This window comes from Orcinus orca, chromosome 17 (assembly GCF_937001465.1).
Source record: "Orcinus orca chromosome 17, mOrcOrc1.1, whole genome shotgun sequence".
In the NCBI taxonomy this organism is placed as follows: domain Eukaryota; kingdom Metazoa; phylum Chordata; class Mammalia; order Artiodactyla; family Delphinidae; genus Orcinus; species Orcinus orca.
The window spans coordinates 51,280,141-51,298,933 of record NC_064575.1 but is presented as its reverse complement, the minus strand read 5'-3'; the positions used below and the strand labels follow the sequence as shown (position 1 = coordinate 51,298,933).

The 18,793-nt window shown below is 38.4% G+C and overlaps 1 protein-coding gene across 2 annotated transcripts in view; it reads left to right on the top strand.

The window, feature by feature from the left end:
- The window catches only part of RGS22 (regulator of G protein signaling 22), a 181,628-nt gene that overhangs the window by 91,081 nt on the left and 71,754 nt on the right, over positions 1-18,793 (top strand). For both annotated transcript variants that reach the window (XM_049700216.1, XM_049700215.1), the window contains exon 15: positions 17,865-18,059. In XM_049700216.1, the coding sequence (XP_049556173.1) occupies positions 17,865-18,059 (195 nt within the window). The remainder of the gene's footprint in view (positions 1-17,864; positions 18,060-18,793) is intronic.

Genomic DNA, 18,793 nt, shown 5'->3' with positions numbered 1-18,793 from the left:
ACCATCTCTTGGTGTTTTTAGGAAGCTGTAAGTTGTGATATAATAATAATGCAGAATTCATTAATGTTTTCATTCAACAATGTTTTATTGCTGTCCTTCTCAACCTCTCTGGCCCCAAATCGTTTAAATTTTCCATTAGGTGATCTTAGGCACAGTGTGGATCCAAATGAAGTTCATTCCAGGTTGTGCCCTACCTCAGGGTTCTACAGTAATGTCCATGTACTTGGCCCCTTTGCTCCTGCTCCATTTTTTATTACTGTAGAAACAGGAAAGAAACATAAACTGGGTAGCACTTAGACCAGCAGTTACAAGCACATTTGCCCTTGCCTAAAAATGTTGCAGATATTTCCACAAATATTTATCATAAACATCTAGTATACATGAGGCTCTGATCCATGCTGGGAGCACTTTGAGGAACAAAACACATACAGGTGCTACCGCCCAAATACTATCAAAGTTCAAGAATATGCTCTCTTTTTTTTGCCTACTTTTCCAGAGAGTGCTAGAAAGATTGAGAAAGAAGAGACCATGTAGCTCTTTCTCTATGAAATTTGCATTGTACTGACAATGTTTTCCAATGAAGTCTGAGCTAATTTTAGGTTACCAAAACCTTGGGTGTTAACCACAAATTCCTTTGAAAAAATGTTATGGCATAAGAGGGGCAGTGTTGAAGATTTTTTTGATAATCAGCTTAGTTTTTTCTTTGCTTGCTGTCATCCATTACCTTAATTGTTTAGCTCCTCTCTTTACTTGGCATTTACAGGACTTAAATACTTCAGGGTGGTCCTGACATTTTCATTAAAGTGGTATGAGCTAAATGCTCCTTCTCTAGGCTGATGGTGTATTTTCAGGTGCACTAACAGAGATCATTATTTCTTCATACAGCAGTAGTATTAAGAATCAAGCTGTGTTTCTTAAAAGATGAATGGGCATGGGTGAGGGGTCAGGTTGGGGTGATGATTAAATGTGGAAAATCCTGTACCTCTTTATAGCTTAATGGTAAATTTCAGAATCTTCGTAATTAGGTTGTTTCTGAGTATCAGGCCTGTTACTTATTCAGGCTTTGTTACATTATTTGTTTTTGTTACCAGAGAGATGGTGTCTCGAGTACCACTCCGGCTTGGACTGTTGAGCACTATGAATCACTGAGCACGGAATCCACAGGGTTCTTGTCCTGCATCCCATTTTGTGGCACTTGCTGGTGAACTGGACTCAGGAAGAACACATGTAGCAGCCAGCTGTCTGGCTTACAGTTATTCATTCGTTTCCCCTGTTCCTGACGTTCATACGAGCTACCCGTGTTCAGTCCTAAGATTTTGAATATTATAGGATTATGGACCAAAAGAGATCCTTTTTTAATCCTTTTGTTTCCAGAAAAATCAACACCTGAACTTCTCTAAACCATAATTATCATTATACCTGACATTTATTTAATGTTTACTGTCTGTCAGGTTCTATGGAAATCACTTTACATGGATAATTTTATTTAGTTCTTGACAATTCTAAGAGGTAGATATTGGTGTTCTCTCCATTTTACAGATTAGGAAACTGAGATTTAGAGTTGAGTAATTACCTAAGGCAATACTTTCCATTTAGCAATTAGTGAGCTTGGAATTAGAACCAAGTATTCTGACTGCAGACTCTGTACTCTTAACTTCTAAGTCATTGCTTTCTGATTAATTGTCTCTAGAAAAAAAGGAGTATCTGTTTATCACCTTGTTTAATTTTTCACTTTGGTATCTTAAAATATCTTTATGAATGTTGAATATTGAATTTCACCCTTAATAGTTTCCCCCACTGGACTATAAGTTCCAAGAAGACAGTCTGCTTTGTTTACCTCATATATTCAGAACTGGAGCTGGCATATAAAAGATGCTGTAATATTTTTTGAATGAACTCATTGGCATGCTTATATTCTTAGCAACATATTGTAAGCCTAATTATAGATAATAATTGATTATTTATAAATGACTGCCAGCCGGGTGCTTTTAATTGTTAAAAAATTTTTAAATAAAATAGCTTCATGGGGCTTCCCTGGTGGCGCAGTGTTTGAGAGTCCGCCTGCCGATGCAGGGGACACGGGTTCGTGCCCCGGTCTGGGAAGATCCCACATGCTGTGGAGTGGCTGGGCCCATGAGCCATGGCTGCTGAGCCTGCGCGTCTGGAGCCTGTGCTCCACAATGGGAGAGGCCACAACAGTGAGAGGCCCGCGTACTGCAAAAAAAAAAAAAAAAAAAAAAAGCTTCATAAGCCCCCATATACCGTCACCCAGCTTCAACAATGATCAAAATTCTGTCTTTCCAGACATACTGTGTTTATAGTCCAAGATTTCTCTTAGTAAGGAGCCCTTAACAAGCTTCCCTGGAGCAACAGTGAAATCTCCCTGTCTCCTCCCACCTCACTCAAGGAACTTAAAAATAAGGTTGCTTTCTGAAACTTAAACTATGAAATCAGTGTGTAATAATTCAGAATGGATATGAGCAGTTGTCTAGAGACAGAATGGCTTCACAGACCTCAAGACTTCTAATGAACATGCCAGTACATCTAAAAAAAAGAGTGTTCTGGGCAAGAAGAGGCATTGATCAGCAGCAGCATCCAGAAAGAGAGGTGTTACAGAGGCAGTCCTTGACCATGCCCTTGAAGCGCTGTCCTCAGCCAGCTGCTCCTGTGAGCAGCTGGTCAGCCTGACAGATCTGGAAGGAAAGAACATTCATAGGGTCATAGTTAACCTCCCTTGTTTTGACTCCAAGCAACCTGCTATATTTGAGCTTGCTTTCCAAGGTGCCGGTGAACGTAAATATCCCATCTGTTTGGTGGTTGATTTTCTCATTGTAAAGTAATTCCTCAACGCCCTGGTTTTAGTATCAGTTTCTTGTGCTTTGTTGGCCTGGGTTAGCTTCTCTGTGAGGCAGGTTTTTTAGGTCCAAAATGTTAATATAGTCATGGTTTTCTTTCTGAATTATTCTTTGTTCACTGATTTTCAAGGAATTATTTTTATTAGAGGTTAAATAATTCCATTAGTTTAAATATCTATTTTGCTTTTGTCTGTTAAAATGTTTTTTAAATTGAATCCAAAAATTATAAAAATAAAATCCTTGTTTGTTGCTTAGGTTGCCTAAACTGCTTAATAATAACTCTTTTTTGTTTTTGAATTTTATTCCATCATATACTGAGTCGATTTTGCTTAAAATACCTTAAGCAATGGCCCGAGTCAGTCTTAAGCCTAGTCTGTTTTGTCCCTTGAGTTTGTGGTTTGTTTTTGGCTTTATTTAACATGTTGTTTTCCCTTTTGATTTTTCATTCTGTCCAAAATGATTCAAGTTTGTTTTACTCTTTTATCCTATTGCCATTTTCTTACGTTCTCTTTTGCACTGAATTCTGCTTAGTAGAGTCTGAGTAATTGCCAGAAATTCTCTATTTGATTGTCATCACATTATCTTTTTTGTGCAACTCCATCTTGTGTTGATCTCTGCAGTAGTTTGCCTCTCAGTATCAGGATGTTTCAATCTCTAGATCCCATCTTTAAGATTCCTAATTGAAAAAACCCAAGGTCCTTCACATGAAAATCCATTTGCGGAAAGCTCCATCTGTAATTTATTCCCTCTCGGCATAGCTCCTCAATAATGTTTTTGAGCTCCTTGTGGGGTATGAGAGGTCGTTATAAATCATCATTTTTTCCTCCTTTCGCAGGAAAAAAAAACAACATTGGATTGCTTGAACTTGCTCGTTATTTTTCTTCTTCCTCATATGAACTCAGATAATGATGTTCTATGTCTGCTAGAGCTGTGAAGTTATGAAAACAGACTTCTCTTTTTGCTGAAGTAAATATTTTGTGATTTCTGAAAGTGTCCCATATCAGGGCATTTACATTCCTTTTGTAAACTCCTCTAGGAACTCTTTGCCTTAGCTTTTTGGAGCACAGTTTCATTTCATTTTTTTATATGAACTCCAAGGATGAAATTATTGAGCTCAGTTGAGAAGATCCCATGTGACTTGCTATTTGCCTTCAAGTACAGTAATATGTTTTTTGTTGTTGTTACAGCATAGTGGACATCTGTTCTGTTGTGTTCAAGATTATCTGTGAAGTGATTTTGGTCTCTTTGTGGTCCAGACACTGCATCAAGATCCATTAGTACCAGTTAGTTTTATTTCTGATGATGCTTTAATGTTTCTCCTTCATAGCTTCTCCTTATACTTTCTCATGAGGACAAGTTAACAAGCTTTTCCCAACTAAACTCTTACCTCTTCTGGTTTCCTAATCCGACTGAAGTTAAATTTAACATTTGAAGTTTAACTTTGCCCTTTTCCAAATAAAGACTATTCAGGATGTAAACAAACAATGTTAAAGAAAAACTTACTTGCCCTGCTCCTGTAGTTTGACTTTAATTTAACTATTAAAAAGAACTTGGGCTTCCCTGGGGGCACAGTGGTTGAGAATCTGCCTGCTAATGCAGGGGACACGGGTTCGAGCCCTGGTCTGGGAAGATCCCACATGCCGCGGAGCAACTAGGCCCGTGAGCCACAACTACTGAGCCTGCGCGTCTGGAGCCTGTGCTCCTCAGCAAGAGAGGCCGCGATAGTGAGAGGCCCGCGCACCGCGATGAAGAGCTTGCCACAGCTAGAGAATGCCCTCGCACAGAAATGAAGACCCAATACAGCCAAAAAGAAAGAAAGAAAGAAAGAAAGAAAGAAAGAACTTTACTGTAGCCGTATTTTTAAAAATGGATGCCAGTTATACAGTATTCAAGTAAACTGTGTTATAAACTGGCATATTCTAGCCCGAATTAGTTTATTCTGGTATGTGGCTTTGCCTCCAGTGAGTACTTGAATTAGTTGGTGTCATTTGCTTTTTTCCTACTTTATTTCTCTTTGTTTGGTAATCGTGATAGGAAAAGAGAATTATCTTTGCCTTATACTCAGTGGTATGATGATAAATGTTTAATAACCACCTCTCTGGGCGGTGGATAAGCAGCCCTGATTTGTAGCTTTTGCTGATCTCTGCGTGTAAATACTCTCTCCGTGGATGATTACAAGCTGCCAACATGGCGTTACTGAGCACAGAGTTGGGAGGAGAGGTGCAGCAGCCCACCGTTATACAGTATTTTCCACCAGACAGATAGAATAGAGGTAAATAACCCCAAGAGCATGGACAGTCGTAAAACAGTAAAATCATTAGGAAGTAATCGGTTTTGAGTATTCATCATCTTTGTTTTTAATATAATTTGCTTAATTGTAAGTTTATATAATTTTTGATAGTGACTGAATTTAACAACCTACTCACCAAGTTCCTGAAAATTCGTGAATTAGCTCTTGTAAGCTGGCTTCAGTTTACAATGGAGGAAGAGATAATGACAAGGGTAAAGGATCACTCTGATCCTCTCAATCGTATATTTCTCTAATGTTATCGCTGGAGACCCTGACCCTCCACCTTCACATTTTTCCTCTACCCTTTAGAGACTGCCAGTGAACGCCTCGCTTGTACCTAGCAAAGAAAGCATGGTATCTTTGCTCCAGAATCTCCACAGCCTGCACAGTTTGTTTAGTATAAACTGAAAATAAAAGGAGTTTAAGAAAAATCTTTGTATATTTCAGTAGCCAAAGTTGTTTTCGTCTTTTATCTTTCTAGTGTATGAAATAGTGTCATGGGTTTTATGGGATATTTCTTCTTCTCAGGGGCCAGTGAGGTCTTTGTTGATACTACCCTGTCAGTCCATCTGGCAGGATCCTAATGCTACCTCCCAATAAGTAGAAGGAAATAGCAACAGCAGACAGCTTTATATTTCCTCTACTCTCTTGGTGGGCATGTTGGACAGTTACTAGAAGATGGTGAAAGATACATATCTTTGTGTAGCCTTACATGATTAGAGTTACTTCTTTTACTATTGCAGTGGAGTAATGGGTCTAAGAAAAAAGGATTTGCTAAAAACGCCAAATGCTGAAGCATGAATGTTTTCTCCTAATCTCTGGAATACTTTCATAAGTTATTTTGAAAATCTTCTTTTTAAATGTCCCCAGTTTTATTAACCTGGTGATATGCTCTGCTAGTTGTCCTGTAATCCGGTATTAAGATCTCACAGCATATAGGTTTTTACACATCTTGTACCTAGTTTACTGAGGGACTCATTTTACATCATACAGTTCTGCAGTTGGCCTGGAGGTGACAGCAGAACATCATGCAATCAGTGTTACCAGGCAGTCATAGAAAGATACATATACATGATCATTAAAAGAAATACATCAAGGCAAATTATGTGAAACTGTTCCATTAACATAACTAACAGCTGAAATGTAACATAGCAGATCAACACATGTGCTACAGCATTTGGTGTTATTCTTGACTTTGCCTTTTAAGGCTCCCCAGAAATTGTTCTTATTTTCGTTGGAACACAGATGAGTATCAAGCTGCAGCTCATCCAATGGCCCCTACTTATGGAAAAGATGCTTTCCCAAAGACTGTGCTCACCTTTGGCACAGCGAAAGTACTTCGTTGGGTACAGCATGATAATTGGAATCTAACCCCATAGCTGACATCATTTAGTCTTTGGTACAAAGAGAAACCCAAATAGCACAGAAAGTTTTGGAGGCTATTTCATTATTTTTTTGCTTTTTACACTGTTAAAAACAAGAATAAACTCAATAAACCCCAAATTCTCCTTCCTCAGGTATGTTCATCTAGACTTTATGATGCAGTAAGAAAACATCAATACATTTCAGGGTCTATGAAAATCAATATAATGTCGGAAAGCCAAGCCTGGAATGCATTATGATATATTTGAAAGGAGATTGGAATCCACTTTCATCCAAGAATATGCTCATCACATACACTTTCAAAATGATTTTGAAAGCTATTAAGTGGCAATGCTGAAACCTTGCATGGAAAATATTTTAGCATTGGAAAAAATATAAATTGCAATGGGAAATATCATATTTTAATTTGAGCCGTCTCCTATGTAGTGCAATACAGTTGTTGTGTGCAGGATATTAGCTCTAAGTAATGAAACATCTGAGATTTCCTTGAAAGGCAAGCAGAAACATTTTTGTATTTTTTCCTATAATTCCAACAAGGTCATGTGTATTAAAAATAATTTAAATTAAATATTGTTAGTCATCTCACTATCCTTTAGAAGGCAAATGTGTATCAAAATCTCTCTCTCTCTGTCTTCATTTCTCCCAGTTTGTTTCTCCATTCCACTTTCCAGTTCCATTCTTCCTCCTGTCTCCAAGGTATCTATCCTACACCTTTTTTTCTTCATAGCCTTGAGAGTTTAGCTAAACAAGAGAATTAACTCCCAGCATTTCAAGACTGTAAGAGATGTTTCAGGGGGAGGCATGGCTTTTTTTTGCATATCTGATACAGATGCCAGGAAAAGTGAGTCACAGGCACAGGTATAGAGCAGGGCCGGGCAAGCCGCCCATTGTGCATTTCCTGCTTACATAACCTTTGAGTGTCTCCAGGAGAGATGGGGTTTAGAGAGAGCCATGCTGAGTGCAGTGCCAGGCAGTCTGATCACAGACAGGCTTGTATCCCTTCTCAGAAACTTCCCTGCTGGGTTGTTAAAGAATCATAGGTTAATGTTTAAACTGGAATCATGTCGGCCACAGCTGTTTGTGAGTGAATCTCCACTTTAATGTGAATCTGAGTAGCTGACTAAGATATGAAGGGAGCATTGTCCCCTCCAACATTAGCTACATTGTTATTTAGTCAGTGGCTGAAAAGGAAGAACTGGGTGGCCAATAAGAAAGCAAATGATACAGGATACTTAAACGATGTTTCTAACCTGTGATTAGACTATATTACTTAGCTATAACAAAGCATAATCTTTATATTTCATTATAAAGGCAATTAATATCAACTTACAAATGATTTTCACCATCTTTATATAGACCTTAAATGTGTTGTTTAGCTTTTTAATTTTGTTCCATATATATGATTACATCCATTATGTTTGTTATTATATAGTCAGTTGGTCAGTTATCCACTTAAAGATTATCTCTGGATTATTAGAAACACATATTAGAAAGACATTCTCAGATGTAATGGCAAAATTAAGTTGAATGTACTATAATTTTACTGTGTGGCCTAATTAAGGATGGATAAATCAGTTTTTTTCTCCTTACCCCTGTAACCACTTTTGTCCCCACCCTCCTAGGGAGGTGAGGAAGAGGGAGAGACCAGAGACCAAGCCTCAAAGGAAGCCAATAAACACACACAATGTGGGCTTTCAAGACCCTTTCTAATGCTTCCAGTTCTGTGATTTTATAATAAAACTGGTAAAGAGTCAAGAAGGCGAGGGGAGTATGTTACTCTTAAGGATTATGCTAGTTATCATAGCGGGGGTTGATAATTGAACAAAGAGAAGTTACTTAGGTGATAACGAACAATGTTCTGATAAACTGGCTGCAAGAAAGCAAAAAAAAAAAAAAAAGTGGGAGGGCGAACAAATACACCTACATTTAGGTACAATCAGAGAGAAGAAATATTTTAAAATTTCTTTTAAGATTTTGATTTAGAGCATTTTTTTTAACATCTTTATTGGAGTATAATTGCTTTACAATGGTGTGTTAGTTTCTGCTTTATAACAAAGTGAATCAGTTATACATATACATATGTTCCCATATCTCTTCCCTCTTGCGTCTCCCTCCCTCCCACCCTCCCTATCCCACCCCTCTAGGTGGTCACAAAGCACCGAGATGATCTCCCTGTGCTACGCGGCTGCTTCCCACTAGCTATCTATTTTACGTTTGGTAGTGTATATATGTCCATGCCACTCTCTCACTTTGCCCCAGCTTCCCCTTCCCCCTCCCCATATCCTCAACAAATAACTCAATTTCATTTCTTTTTATGGCTGAGTAATATTCCATTGTATATATGTGCCACATCTTCTTTATCCATTCATCTGTTAATGGACACTTAGGTTGCTTCCATGTCCTGGCTATTGTAAATAGAGCTGCAGTGAACATTTTGGTACATGACTCTTTTTGAATTACGGTTTTCTCAAGGAATATGCCCAGTAGTGGGATTGCTGGGTGGTATGGTAGTTCTATTTGTAGTTTTTTTTTTCTCTTTTTTTTTTTTGCTGTACGCGGGCCTCTCACTGTTGTGGCCTCTCCCGTTGCGGGGCACAGGCTCCGGACGCACAGGCTCAGCGGCCATGGCTCACAGGCCCAGCCACTCCGCGGCACGTGGGATCTTCCCGGACCGGGGCACGAACCCATGTCCCCTGCATCGGCAGGTGGACTCTCAACCGCTGCACCACCAGGGAAGCCCTATTTGTAGTTTTTTAAGGAAGCTCCATACTGTTCTCCATAGTGGCTGTATCAATTTACATTCCCACCAACAGTGCAAGAGGGTCCCCTTTTCTCCACACCCTCTCCAGCATTTATTGTTTCTAGATTTTTTAATGATGGCCATTCTGACCGGTGTGATGATATCTCATTGTAGTTTTGATTTGCATTTCTCTAATGATTAATGATGTTGAGCATTCTTTCATGTGTTTGTTGGCAGTCTGTATATCTTCTTTGGAGAAACGTCTATTTAGGTCTTCTGCCCATTTTTGGATTGGGTTGTTTGTTTTTTTGTTATTGAGCTGCATGAGCTGCTGTAAATTTTGGAGATTAATCCTTTGTCAGTTGCTTCATTTACAAATATTTTCTCCCATTCTGAGGGTTGTCTTTTCTTAACAGGGAAGTCTGTGAAACTTCAATCCAAGTTCTAAATAAAATATTCCTGCTTTGGGATTTTTGGCTTTTGATATCAGCTATTCAATTCATATGATTTCAAATTAGACAAATGTGTGTTCCTTAGAAAGGAGTTTCCTCTGCCTTTCTTTCCTTTATTTTTAGCTTTAAATATGTGTTGAGCACCTCCAGGAGTCTTGTTTTAGAGAAAGTTTCATTTTGTCTAACTGGTGGCAGTTAAATATAGAGAGACCATATAATTTATCATCTAAATCAGGATTCTTTTGAAAATAAAAGGGGAAATATTAATAATTATGCCAGGATAGTAGGCTTAAACCAGAATGAAGTTATATGGCTACCCTAATTGTAGCTCCTTGGGGTCGTGGGATATGCAGTTAAATCGTTTGTGGAAAAAAACAGACTCAGAGAAAGAGAGATCAGATTTGTGGTCACCAGAGGTGGGCAGAGTGTGGGGAGGGAAAATTGGATGAAGGTGGTCAAAAGGTACAAACTTCCAGTTATGAGATAAATAAGTACGAGGGATGTAATGTACAACATGATGACTATAGTTAGCATTGCTGTATGGTATATATGGAAGTTGAAAGTAGATCCTAATAGTTCTCATCACAGGGAAAAAATTCTTTGTCTTTTCTTTTTGTTTCTATATGAGATGATGGATGTTAACTTATTGTGATAATTATTTCATGATGTATGTAAGTCAAATCATTATGCTGTACACCTTAAAGTTTTACAGTGCTATATGTCAATTATATCTCAATAAAACTGGAACAAAATAGTCGAACAGCAACAAAAAGTGTACATGGAGCCCTGTGGCTTTATAGAGCACAGTAAGAGTGTGAGGTCAGGAAGTAGGCAGTAGCCTGGAAAGGGTCTGATCTAGCTTGGACAGAAGACTGTGTTTTATTATGGTTTTTGTTGGGATGGAACTGCTGCCCCTTATTTCCTCCTCATATTTTTATATTTGTCAGTTTTTCCTTGTTTTATTGTAGAGAATTAAATTCATAGGACTTGCATTTGAGGAAGAAGGAGAGGAAAGTGGGGAAGAGTCAAAGAATGTGCTGTGAATCATATGAAAACTGGAAAAGGAAAAGATAATGTGTTATATTACTGAGTCATTGAGTTGGAGGGTCCATAGGCTATCCATGTAGCTATAATAAGTAGGCAGCTAGAAGCAAAGGTTTTCAGTTCAGGAAGGAAATCAGGTCTAAAGCTGTATATATTTGTGTTTCTTCCACATATAGTTGATTGTTAAGTCTCTGAGAATGGATGAAGTCTTTAATTCATTCTAAACTTATCATTATGCTAGATGCTAGGGATACAGTAATAAACAAAGCAGACCAAATCTGTCTTCATAGAGTTTATAGTCCAGTGCGAGAAACATACAAATACAGGGACCTATGGGCACACATAAGAATGATACCTAAGCCAGACTTCAGGAGTCAAGGAAGACTCAGTCCTTTAGGATGAATAGAAGCCCAGCAAAGGGGAAAAGAGGAGGAGGGTGGAGTTCAGAGAGGGCACAGAGCACATACTGTGAAAGTCCTGTGAGAGAGTGCCTGGCATGTGTGAGAAACCGAAAGAGTGTGAATTAGGAAGAAAATATAGTTGAACATAGAACTTTAATGAATGCCTTCCTTTAAGGGGGGGATATGGAGGAAGAGGAATCAACAAAGGAGCCTGAGTATGGAAATAGGCAGCGAATCAGGAGAAAGTGTTGAAGGCAGAGGAGAGAGTCAACAGTGTTAAAGCTGCGTAAGGGAACTTCCCTGGTGGTGCAGTGGTTAAGAATCCGCCTGCCAATGCAGGGGACACAGGTTCGAGCCCTGGTCCAGGAAGATTCCACATGCCGTGGAGCAACTAAGCCCGTGCGCCACAACTACCAAGCCTGCGCTCTAGAGCCCGTGAGCCACAACTACTGAGCCCATGCACCACAACTACTGAAGCCCGCATGCTCTAGGGCCCGTGTGCCACAACTACTGAGCCCACGTACTGCAACTGCTGAAGCCCCATGCCTAGAGCCCATGCTCCGCAACAAGAGAAGCCACCGCAGTGAGAAGCCCATGCACCTCAACAAAGAGTAGCCCCTGCTCACCACAACTAGAGAAGGCCTGTGCGCAGCAACGAAGACCCAACGCAGCCAAGAATTAAAAACAAAACAAAGCAAAAAATGCTGTGTAAGGAATTAAGTAGGATGAAGATTAAGGAGAGAAACCATTGAATTGGCAATTACATGGTTCTTAGTAATCTGAGACATTAGCTTCTTTGGCATGAGAACCAGATTGCAATAGATTGAGAAATGATAGAAAAGTGAGTATGAAGATTTGTTGGGAAGGGAAAGAGAGAAAGGGTGATAGTTTGTGGACAAAATGGTGACAATTAGAATAGGAGAGAATCTTTGTTAGAACACCTTTGAAGCATTAGAAAGGAGATGAAATCAAAGGAAAGGTAGATTAAGGGCGTAATTGGTGTTGCATGGTGCTGGGGAAATGGAGTCAACAGCACGCATGAATCATTTAGCCTTGGGAAGGAGAATTTTGAAACATCAGAGAAAGAGAAAGATTTAGAAGAAAGCTCTTGAGGGGACAGTTGAGGGCATCCATACCAGTGGTTTCTCCCAGTTGAGTGGAAGATAAAGTCCACTGAATGTGGAGAAGCCTAAGGGTACAGTTGGGAGCTCTAAGGAGCATGGCAAAGTTTAGAAATAAACAAAATCTTGCCAAGTTTTGTGGTCACAGCTGAGGTGGGGTTTTTTTTGTTTTGTTTTTTGTTTTTTTGTCATTGTTGTTTGTTTTTATTTTGAAGAGTATTTATATTTGAACCAACTATCATAGCTTTTATTGGGAGCTTGAGTATAGAATTGGAAAAATGAACGAATGATTAAGATGACCCAGAATTTGGCCTCAACAAGGCAGAAGATCAAGGTGGGAGGAATTAAGAATGTTTTAAAAGTGTAGTTGAAATGATGGGCAGTTTTCAGTCCAAATTGTGTAAGAAAGTAAGACAAAGTAGGTGGTGCATGATTTATTTAGAGGACAGGAAGAAACCGCAGATTGTGCTGAAAGTAAAGCAAAGCTTGGTGAGAGGTACAAAAAGATGAAGAGTAATGGTCAGAGCGAGAAAGCTGTGCTATTAATATAGTAAATGGTAAAGTGAAGTGAAGGTCATTCTGAAGAAAATCATAAAGCAAAATTCCAGAAGGTATGATAGAGTATATAAATGGCATCTAGGGTCTCATAGGACTGTGGGTAGCAGTAGATTTTAAAAGACATGAGGAGTGAAGGCAAGACTGGGAGTGTAAAGGAAAGGAGTAGATTTGGGTGTCCACCAGAAGCTGACAGTCACTTCTATCACTGTTATTCTAGTCACCATTTCAGCCTCTTTTGTACATTACCCTCTTCACTGTTATGCTTTTAAATCAAAGGAATCACCTTGATGTCTGTACAAAGAGTTTGGTATGTGGCACACCAAGTCTCCTTAAACTACAGTTCTGAATGTAGCTGACTCAGTGATAAAACAGTTGCTTTATTTTGCCATTAGAGGATATTCCTGCCCCAATAAAACCTGACTACTGATTTTTTTTCTTTTCTTTTTTTTTTTTTTTGCTAAGTAGGAACTGATTTTAACTTAAGTGATTTGGGGGGTCAGATTTACTTTCCTTTGGGGCAAATTTGAAATTACTGAAACAAATTCTAGAGGCATTTTTTAATGTTAATTTGATCACGTTAGTTTTTAGTTTCTTAATTTACCTTAGTATAGACATTATTTTAATTAGTTCACTTTTTAAAACTTCCAGTTTAGAAAATGTTTAAGAGTAGATTTTTGTTTGTTTGTTTGTTTTTTGCGATACGCGGGCCTCTCACTGCTGTGACCTCTCCCGTTGCGGAGCACAGACTCCGGACGCGCAGGCTCAGCGGCCATGGCTCACGGGCCCAGCCACTCCGCAGCATGTGGGATCTTCCCGGACCGGGGCACGAACCCGTGTCCCCTGCATCGGCGGACTCTCAACCACTGTGCCACCAGGGAAGCCCTAAGAGTAGATTTTAATCTGATACAATCTTAGCTTGTTAAACAGGTTAAATTTAGGTCATTCTTCTAAATAACTCCCAAGGTTAGGAAAAATTGCCATGTGTATCTGAAGCAAATTTCATTTAAAATATTTTAGAATCATTTGGTAAGAGTATGGTTCACTTTAGACTATTAAATCCAGCAGGCTATGTACCTATATTTTAGGGAAGGGAGTTTCCAGACTGCAGGTTATCTAATTAAATAGAACATCTAGAATGGCTTTTAAATATGCCCCTTCTCCCGTATTTCACAACCCTTAGGAAGAAAGAGATGTTCTTTGCTGCTCTTCAGGACTCATCTTTTAATAGCTTCAAAAATTTTGGAGTCGGGGCTTCCCTGGTGGCGCAGTGGTTGAGAGTCTGCCTGCCGATGCAGGGGACACGGGTTTGTGCCCCGGTCCGGGAAGATCCCACATGCCGTGGAGCGGCTGCGCCTGTGAGCCATGGCCACTGAGCCTGCGCGTCTGGAGGCTGTGCTCCGCAACGGGAGAGGCCACAGCAGTGAGAGGCCCGCGTACCACAAAAAAAAGAAAAAAAAAATTTGGAGTTGGCTCCATCTGCTCATTTCCCCCCTCCTTAACCTCATTAATGTTATCTAAAGACCTTTTCAGTTCTCTTTATCTTCCTAGAAAATTTCAGTACATGACTCATGAAATTTCTTTCTTTTTCTTTAAAAAAGAAAACCTTTTTCTTTTTTATCACCTTGAAGCTTTTCCAGTACCCAAGCTAATAATCCTTATAACATATGTGCTAGAGTGTTTCTTAATTTACCCAATTCCAATGTCTTTTATCTCCATTTCTCCTAAGTTAACTATAGGGATGGCCATATACCAGAATTCATCATAATTTGGAACTACTCCAGCTTAAAATTTTTGAACTCTGAAATTTCCCTTTCAGATCGTAATTTCAGATTAGGCCACTATCTTCCATTCATTCATTTAGCAAATATTTATTGAGTGCCTATTATACACTGAACTTTATAGTCCTCTCTTTTAACTATGATACATGGGCTTCTCCTTTATCTTCACTTCTAGTTCTTTGATACTCTGCCCTGCTTGTTATTGTATTACTACCCTGACTCTAACCTCATGTGCTTTTCTACCTATAATGGACCTCATGGTTGGTCATTTCAACTGCACTTTAAATCTGAACCTTCAATTCTGACTTCTTTTCCTTAGGCTCTTTTACGATTTCCTCTGACCTTATTCATTATTATTATATTTTACAGTCAATATGTATTGATATTTCCCTACATGTTTATGCTTTATATTGTTCTATATTCCATCCTGCTTTTGTCTAGGGCCTCCCTTTAATTAATTAATTAATTAATTTAGTGTAGGTCTGCTGGTGACGAATTCTGGTTTTGTTTATTGACTTATGACATCTTTATTTCCTTTTTATTTTAGAAGGGTATTTTTTTTTTTTTTTACCAGGTATAGAAGTATAGGTTAGCAGTTATTTTCTTTGGGCCCTTTAAAGACTCAAGGCAAGAGTCTATATCAGGTCCACCCCTGCTCTTAGAGTGTTTTGAGAGCCTGGGGTGTTTATAGGGGCTTCCCTACTGGCAGATCATGAACTATAACCCTTGTCCTCTCAGCGCTGAGAAACGTCCAAATACTCCAATTATAGGTAATTATAAGGACTTTGGCTGTTATTCTGTGTGAGGTGGGAAGCCACTGGAGAGTTTGAATGGAGGAGTGATATACAAAAGAATTTCTCTGTTTGCTGTGGTTTAAAAAAAGGAAGACCATGAAGAAGCAAAGAAGAACCTGAGAAGACCAGTTAGGAGGCTATTGCAAAAAAGCAAACAAGAGATGAGGGTGGCCTGTAATTTTTTGTCTGGCTATTAAAATAACTTCCAAACTGCCTCAAATCTTGATGTACTCAAACCATTTTTCCCGTATGATGCCACAGTGATTTATTTCTAAAATTCATATCTAAAGATGTCACTTCTCAGAGATTCCCCATTTTATATCTTTAGGTAAAATTCAAATTCCTTACCAAAGGAAAACAGATGATATCCATGCTGTGGAGCCTTCCTCCCTTTATATCCTCCTCTCTTATTCTACCTCTTTCCTTTAGCCAGTGTTCTCTACTTGGAGCCTAGACGCTCTCTATAAGGTTATAAAACCCCCTTAGGCCTCCATGCCTTGGGCCATGTTTTCCTTCTTCTTGGACTGTCCTTCTCATCAACTCCCCTATCTTGTCTGACTTACTCCAACTCATCTTTAAAGATTCAGACTAAAGACTAGGAAGGAGCTTATCTTTCTCTTGCAAGAGTTTCTGAACCTTTTCCTTCCCCATTCCAAGACAAAAATGAGTCTTTTCTGTGGATTCAGTACAAATCAATAAACATTTGTAACATCTGCTCTCTACCAAAACAGTTTTTAGGAGTTGGAGAATCAGAGAGGGCTAAACTGCAGTATTTGCCCTCAAGATCCTTGTTCTAGAAGAGAAGACACATGATACATGATTGCATTATAGTGTGATAAGTGTAGTAGTAAAAAGCATGATCTTGGGAGGAGGGTATGAATGAAGGGCTCCTAGAAGAGGAGAAATCCATGTCGGTTTTTAAGAATAAATCAGAGTTTATGAGGCAGACAAGGTGCATGGGGTAGGGCATATATACAAGATTGAAGGAACAATGTGTGCAATGGTATAGAATGGCAAACATCAAGGTTTAGGGAATTACAGAAAAATGCGTATCTGAGTGTAAAGTTGAAAAGGTGATTAATGGAGGTGAGCTTAAAAAGAAAGGCAATTATTGAAGATCTTATTTTCAATGCATACCTTTATTGTAGTACTTATCATACTGTGTTGTAGCCACTGGTTTTCATCTCTTTGTCACACCAAATGGCTCCTTCAGGGCAGGCATTCATTAATCTTTACATACATAGCACCTATCCAAGTGTCTAAGCTGTAGTGGATACATGGTAAATGCTTATGTTATTAATGTGAACCCTTTAAAACTTTTAAAAGATTATTTTACATAAGACTATTATTTGGTATTTGGTACAAATATCTTTCTATCTGTCTACCTATCTATCTTATCTCCTGGGTCGAATCTAGGCATTATCAGTTCCAAAGTCTAAGTATAAAAATAAAATTGAAATAAAATGCAATTAATTAGAGATTCTTTTTTTTAGATAACTATTTATTTTGATATAGTGATGTAAATAGAACAGAATGAAGAAAAAATTACGATAGAGATCAGATAATCTTTAAAATGGAGGAAGGAGTGTGTCGCTTTTGGGAGAAATCACCAATAGTCTTTCTTTTTTTAATTTTTATTTTTAACAGCTTTATTGAGGTTTAATTTACATGCCATAAAATTCATTAATTTTAAGTATGAAACAATAACAAAAACTTCAGTTAAATGTGATGTGCAGGGCATGACATATCCAGTATGTAACATTTTAAAAATTAAATGTTATTAAATTGCTTCTCAGATTTAAATAGCTGTTATTGAGAGACAAGACAAATGAGTAGAATGGAATAGACATTTATGCAGCTTTGTCTAGGAAGCTAGAAGTTCCATGTACATCTTTCCATTCACTTTTGTTTCCTTCTTGTATCTCTTCCACAGCATTGGACACCAGATGGAGACATTTAAGAACTCTGGAACTCAGTTGGGTAGGGGAGGTAGTCTGTTGGGTCTCTAGACTGATAGTCAGTTTTCAGCCCTGGTGAATTCTTGCCTCTTTTTCCCTAAAAGGCATTTCAAACCACTTTGGAAAGTAACACAAATGTGTTAGAAATGTCATGAACATAAGGAAAGGAGATGTATAACCTGGAATCAATCATAATAATACATAGTAGTAATCTGAGAAAAAATAGAATACCCAAATCACGTACACTTATACAAGATCCAGTGACTAGTTGACTAATAACCAACAAAGAAATAGGAAAAGAAAATGAAAAGCAAAGGCTTTGAATAAACACGTTGCTTTGTCTTAAGTAGTTTCACACACCTTTTCAAGAAAAAAAATTACTTGAGCTTATTTGCCTTCTCTTAACTTTCTAAAAATGGCTTTGCTGAGGAATCTACTAACCATTATGGTTTCTTCCAATATCCTCTCCTTTCTCTCCCTTCTCCCTTAGTATCTTTTTGCCACATACATTGCTCCTTCAGCCACTCTTGACATTGGACTCCAACAGGAAAAGAAAAAAGAAATTTATATGAAAATACAGCCGCCATTTGAAGACCTTTTCGACACAGCAGAAGAATATATCCTTCTCCTCCTTCTTGAGCCTTGGACAAAGATGGTAAAATCAGACCAAGTTGCTTACAGAAAGGTATTGTGGCACTGATGAATTCTGTGTGAACAATTCAGGTTTACCCCAAAACTGATGATGGGCAACATTGTTAACTCGCAAGAGAGAAAAGCTGGAAAAGATTTCATGTGGGCCAGGGACTCAGAGTTAAGATTTGGGCAGACACAAAATTGGGGCAGGGAAAGTATTTATTAACTTAGTTTTTGCCAGTTTCCCTGTTGTGTCCTAACAAAAGGCTAAAATTGATGTCATTTTTAAGTCTGTCTACAAATATGTCAGCAGAGAAAAATTTGAGTTTTGGTTTCCTGTGAACCAATAAAATATGCCATGTTAATATACTGGCTTTGTCACTTCTTGCCATTTCTCAGCAGTGGCTTTAATTTTGATTAATGGAAGGAGGCTGTTTATTTTTATTCTGGATGAATTACAGTAAATATTACATCCATGGAAAATATAAACGTTTCATATATACTGTGGAAAGCACATTCTCTGACTTAAAGCACCCTCAGATGTTCATCAGGTCAGACTGCTTGATTCGATAAAAGTGTCAACACATCTTTTTTCATTCCAAAAGAGGTCATTTTAAGTCTCAGGGCTTGACTATTTTCACTATGCTTATTGATGGGTGGAGGAAATTTCTTTAAATGTTTATTTTGAATCACAAATTAAAACCATTTGTGGGTATTTTTAATATTAAGTTAATGCATGTACCCTGTACATGAGGTCATTTCAGGTGGATCCCTGCTGTCTCTGTA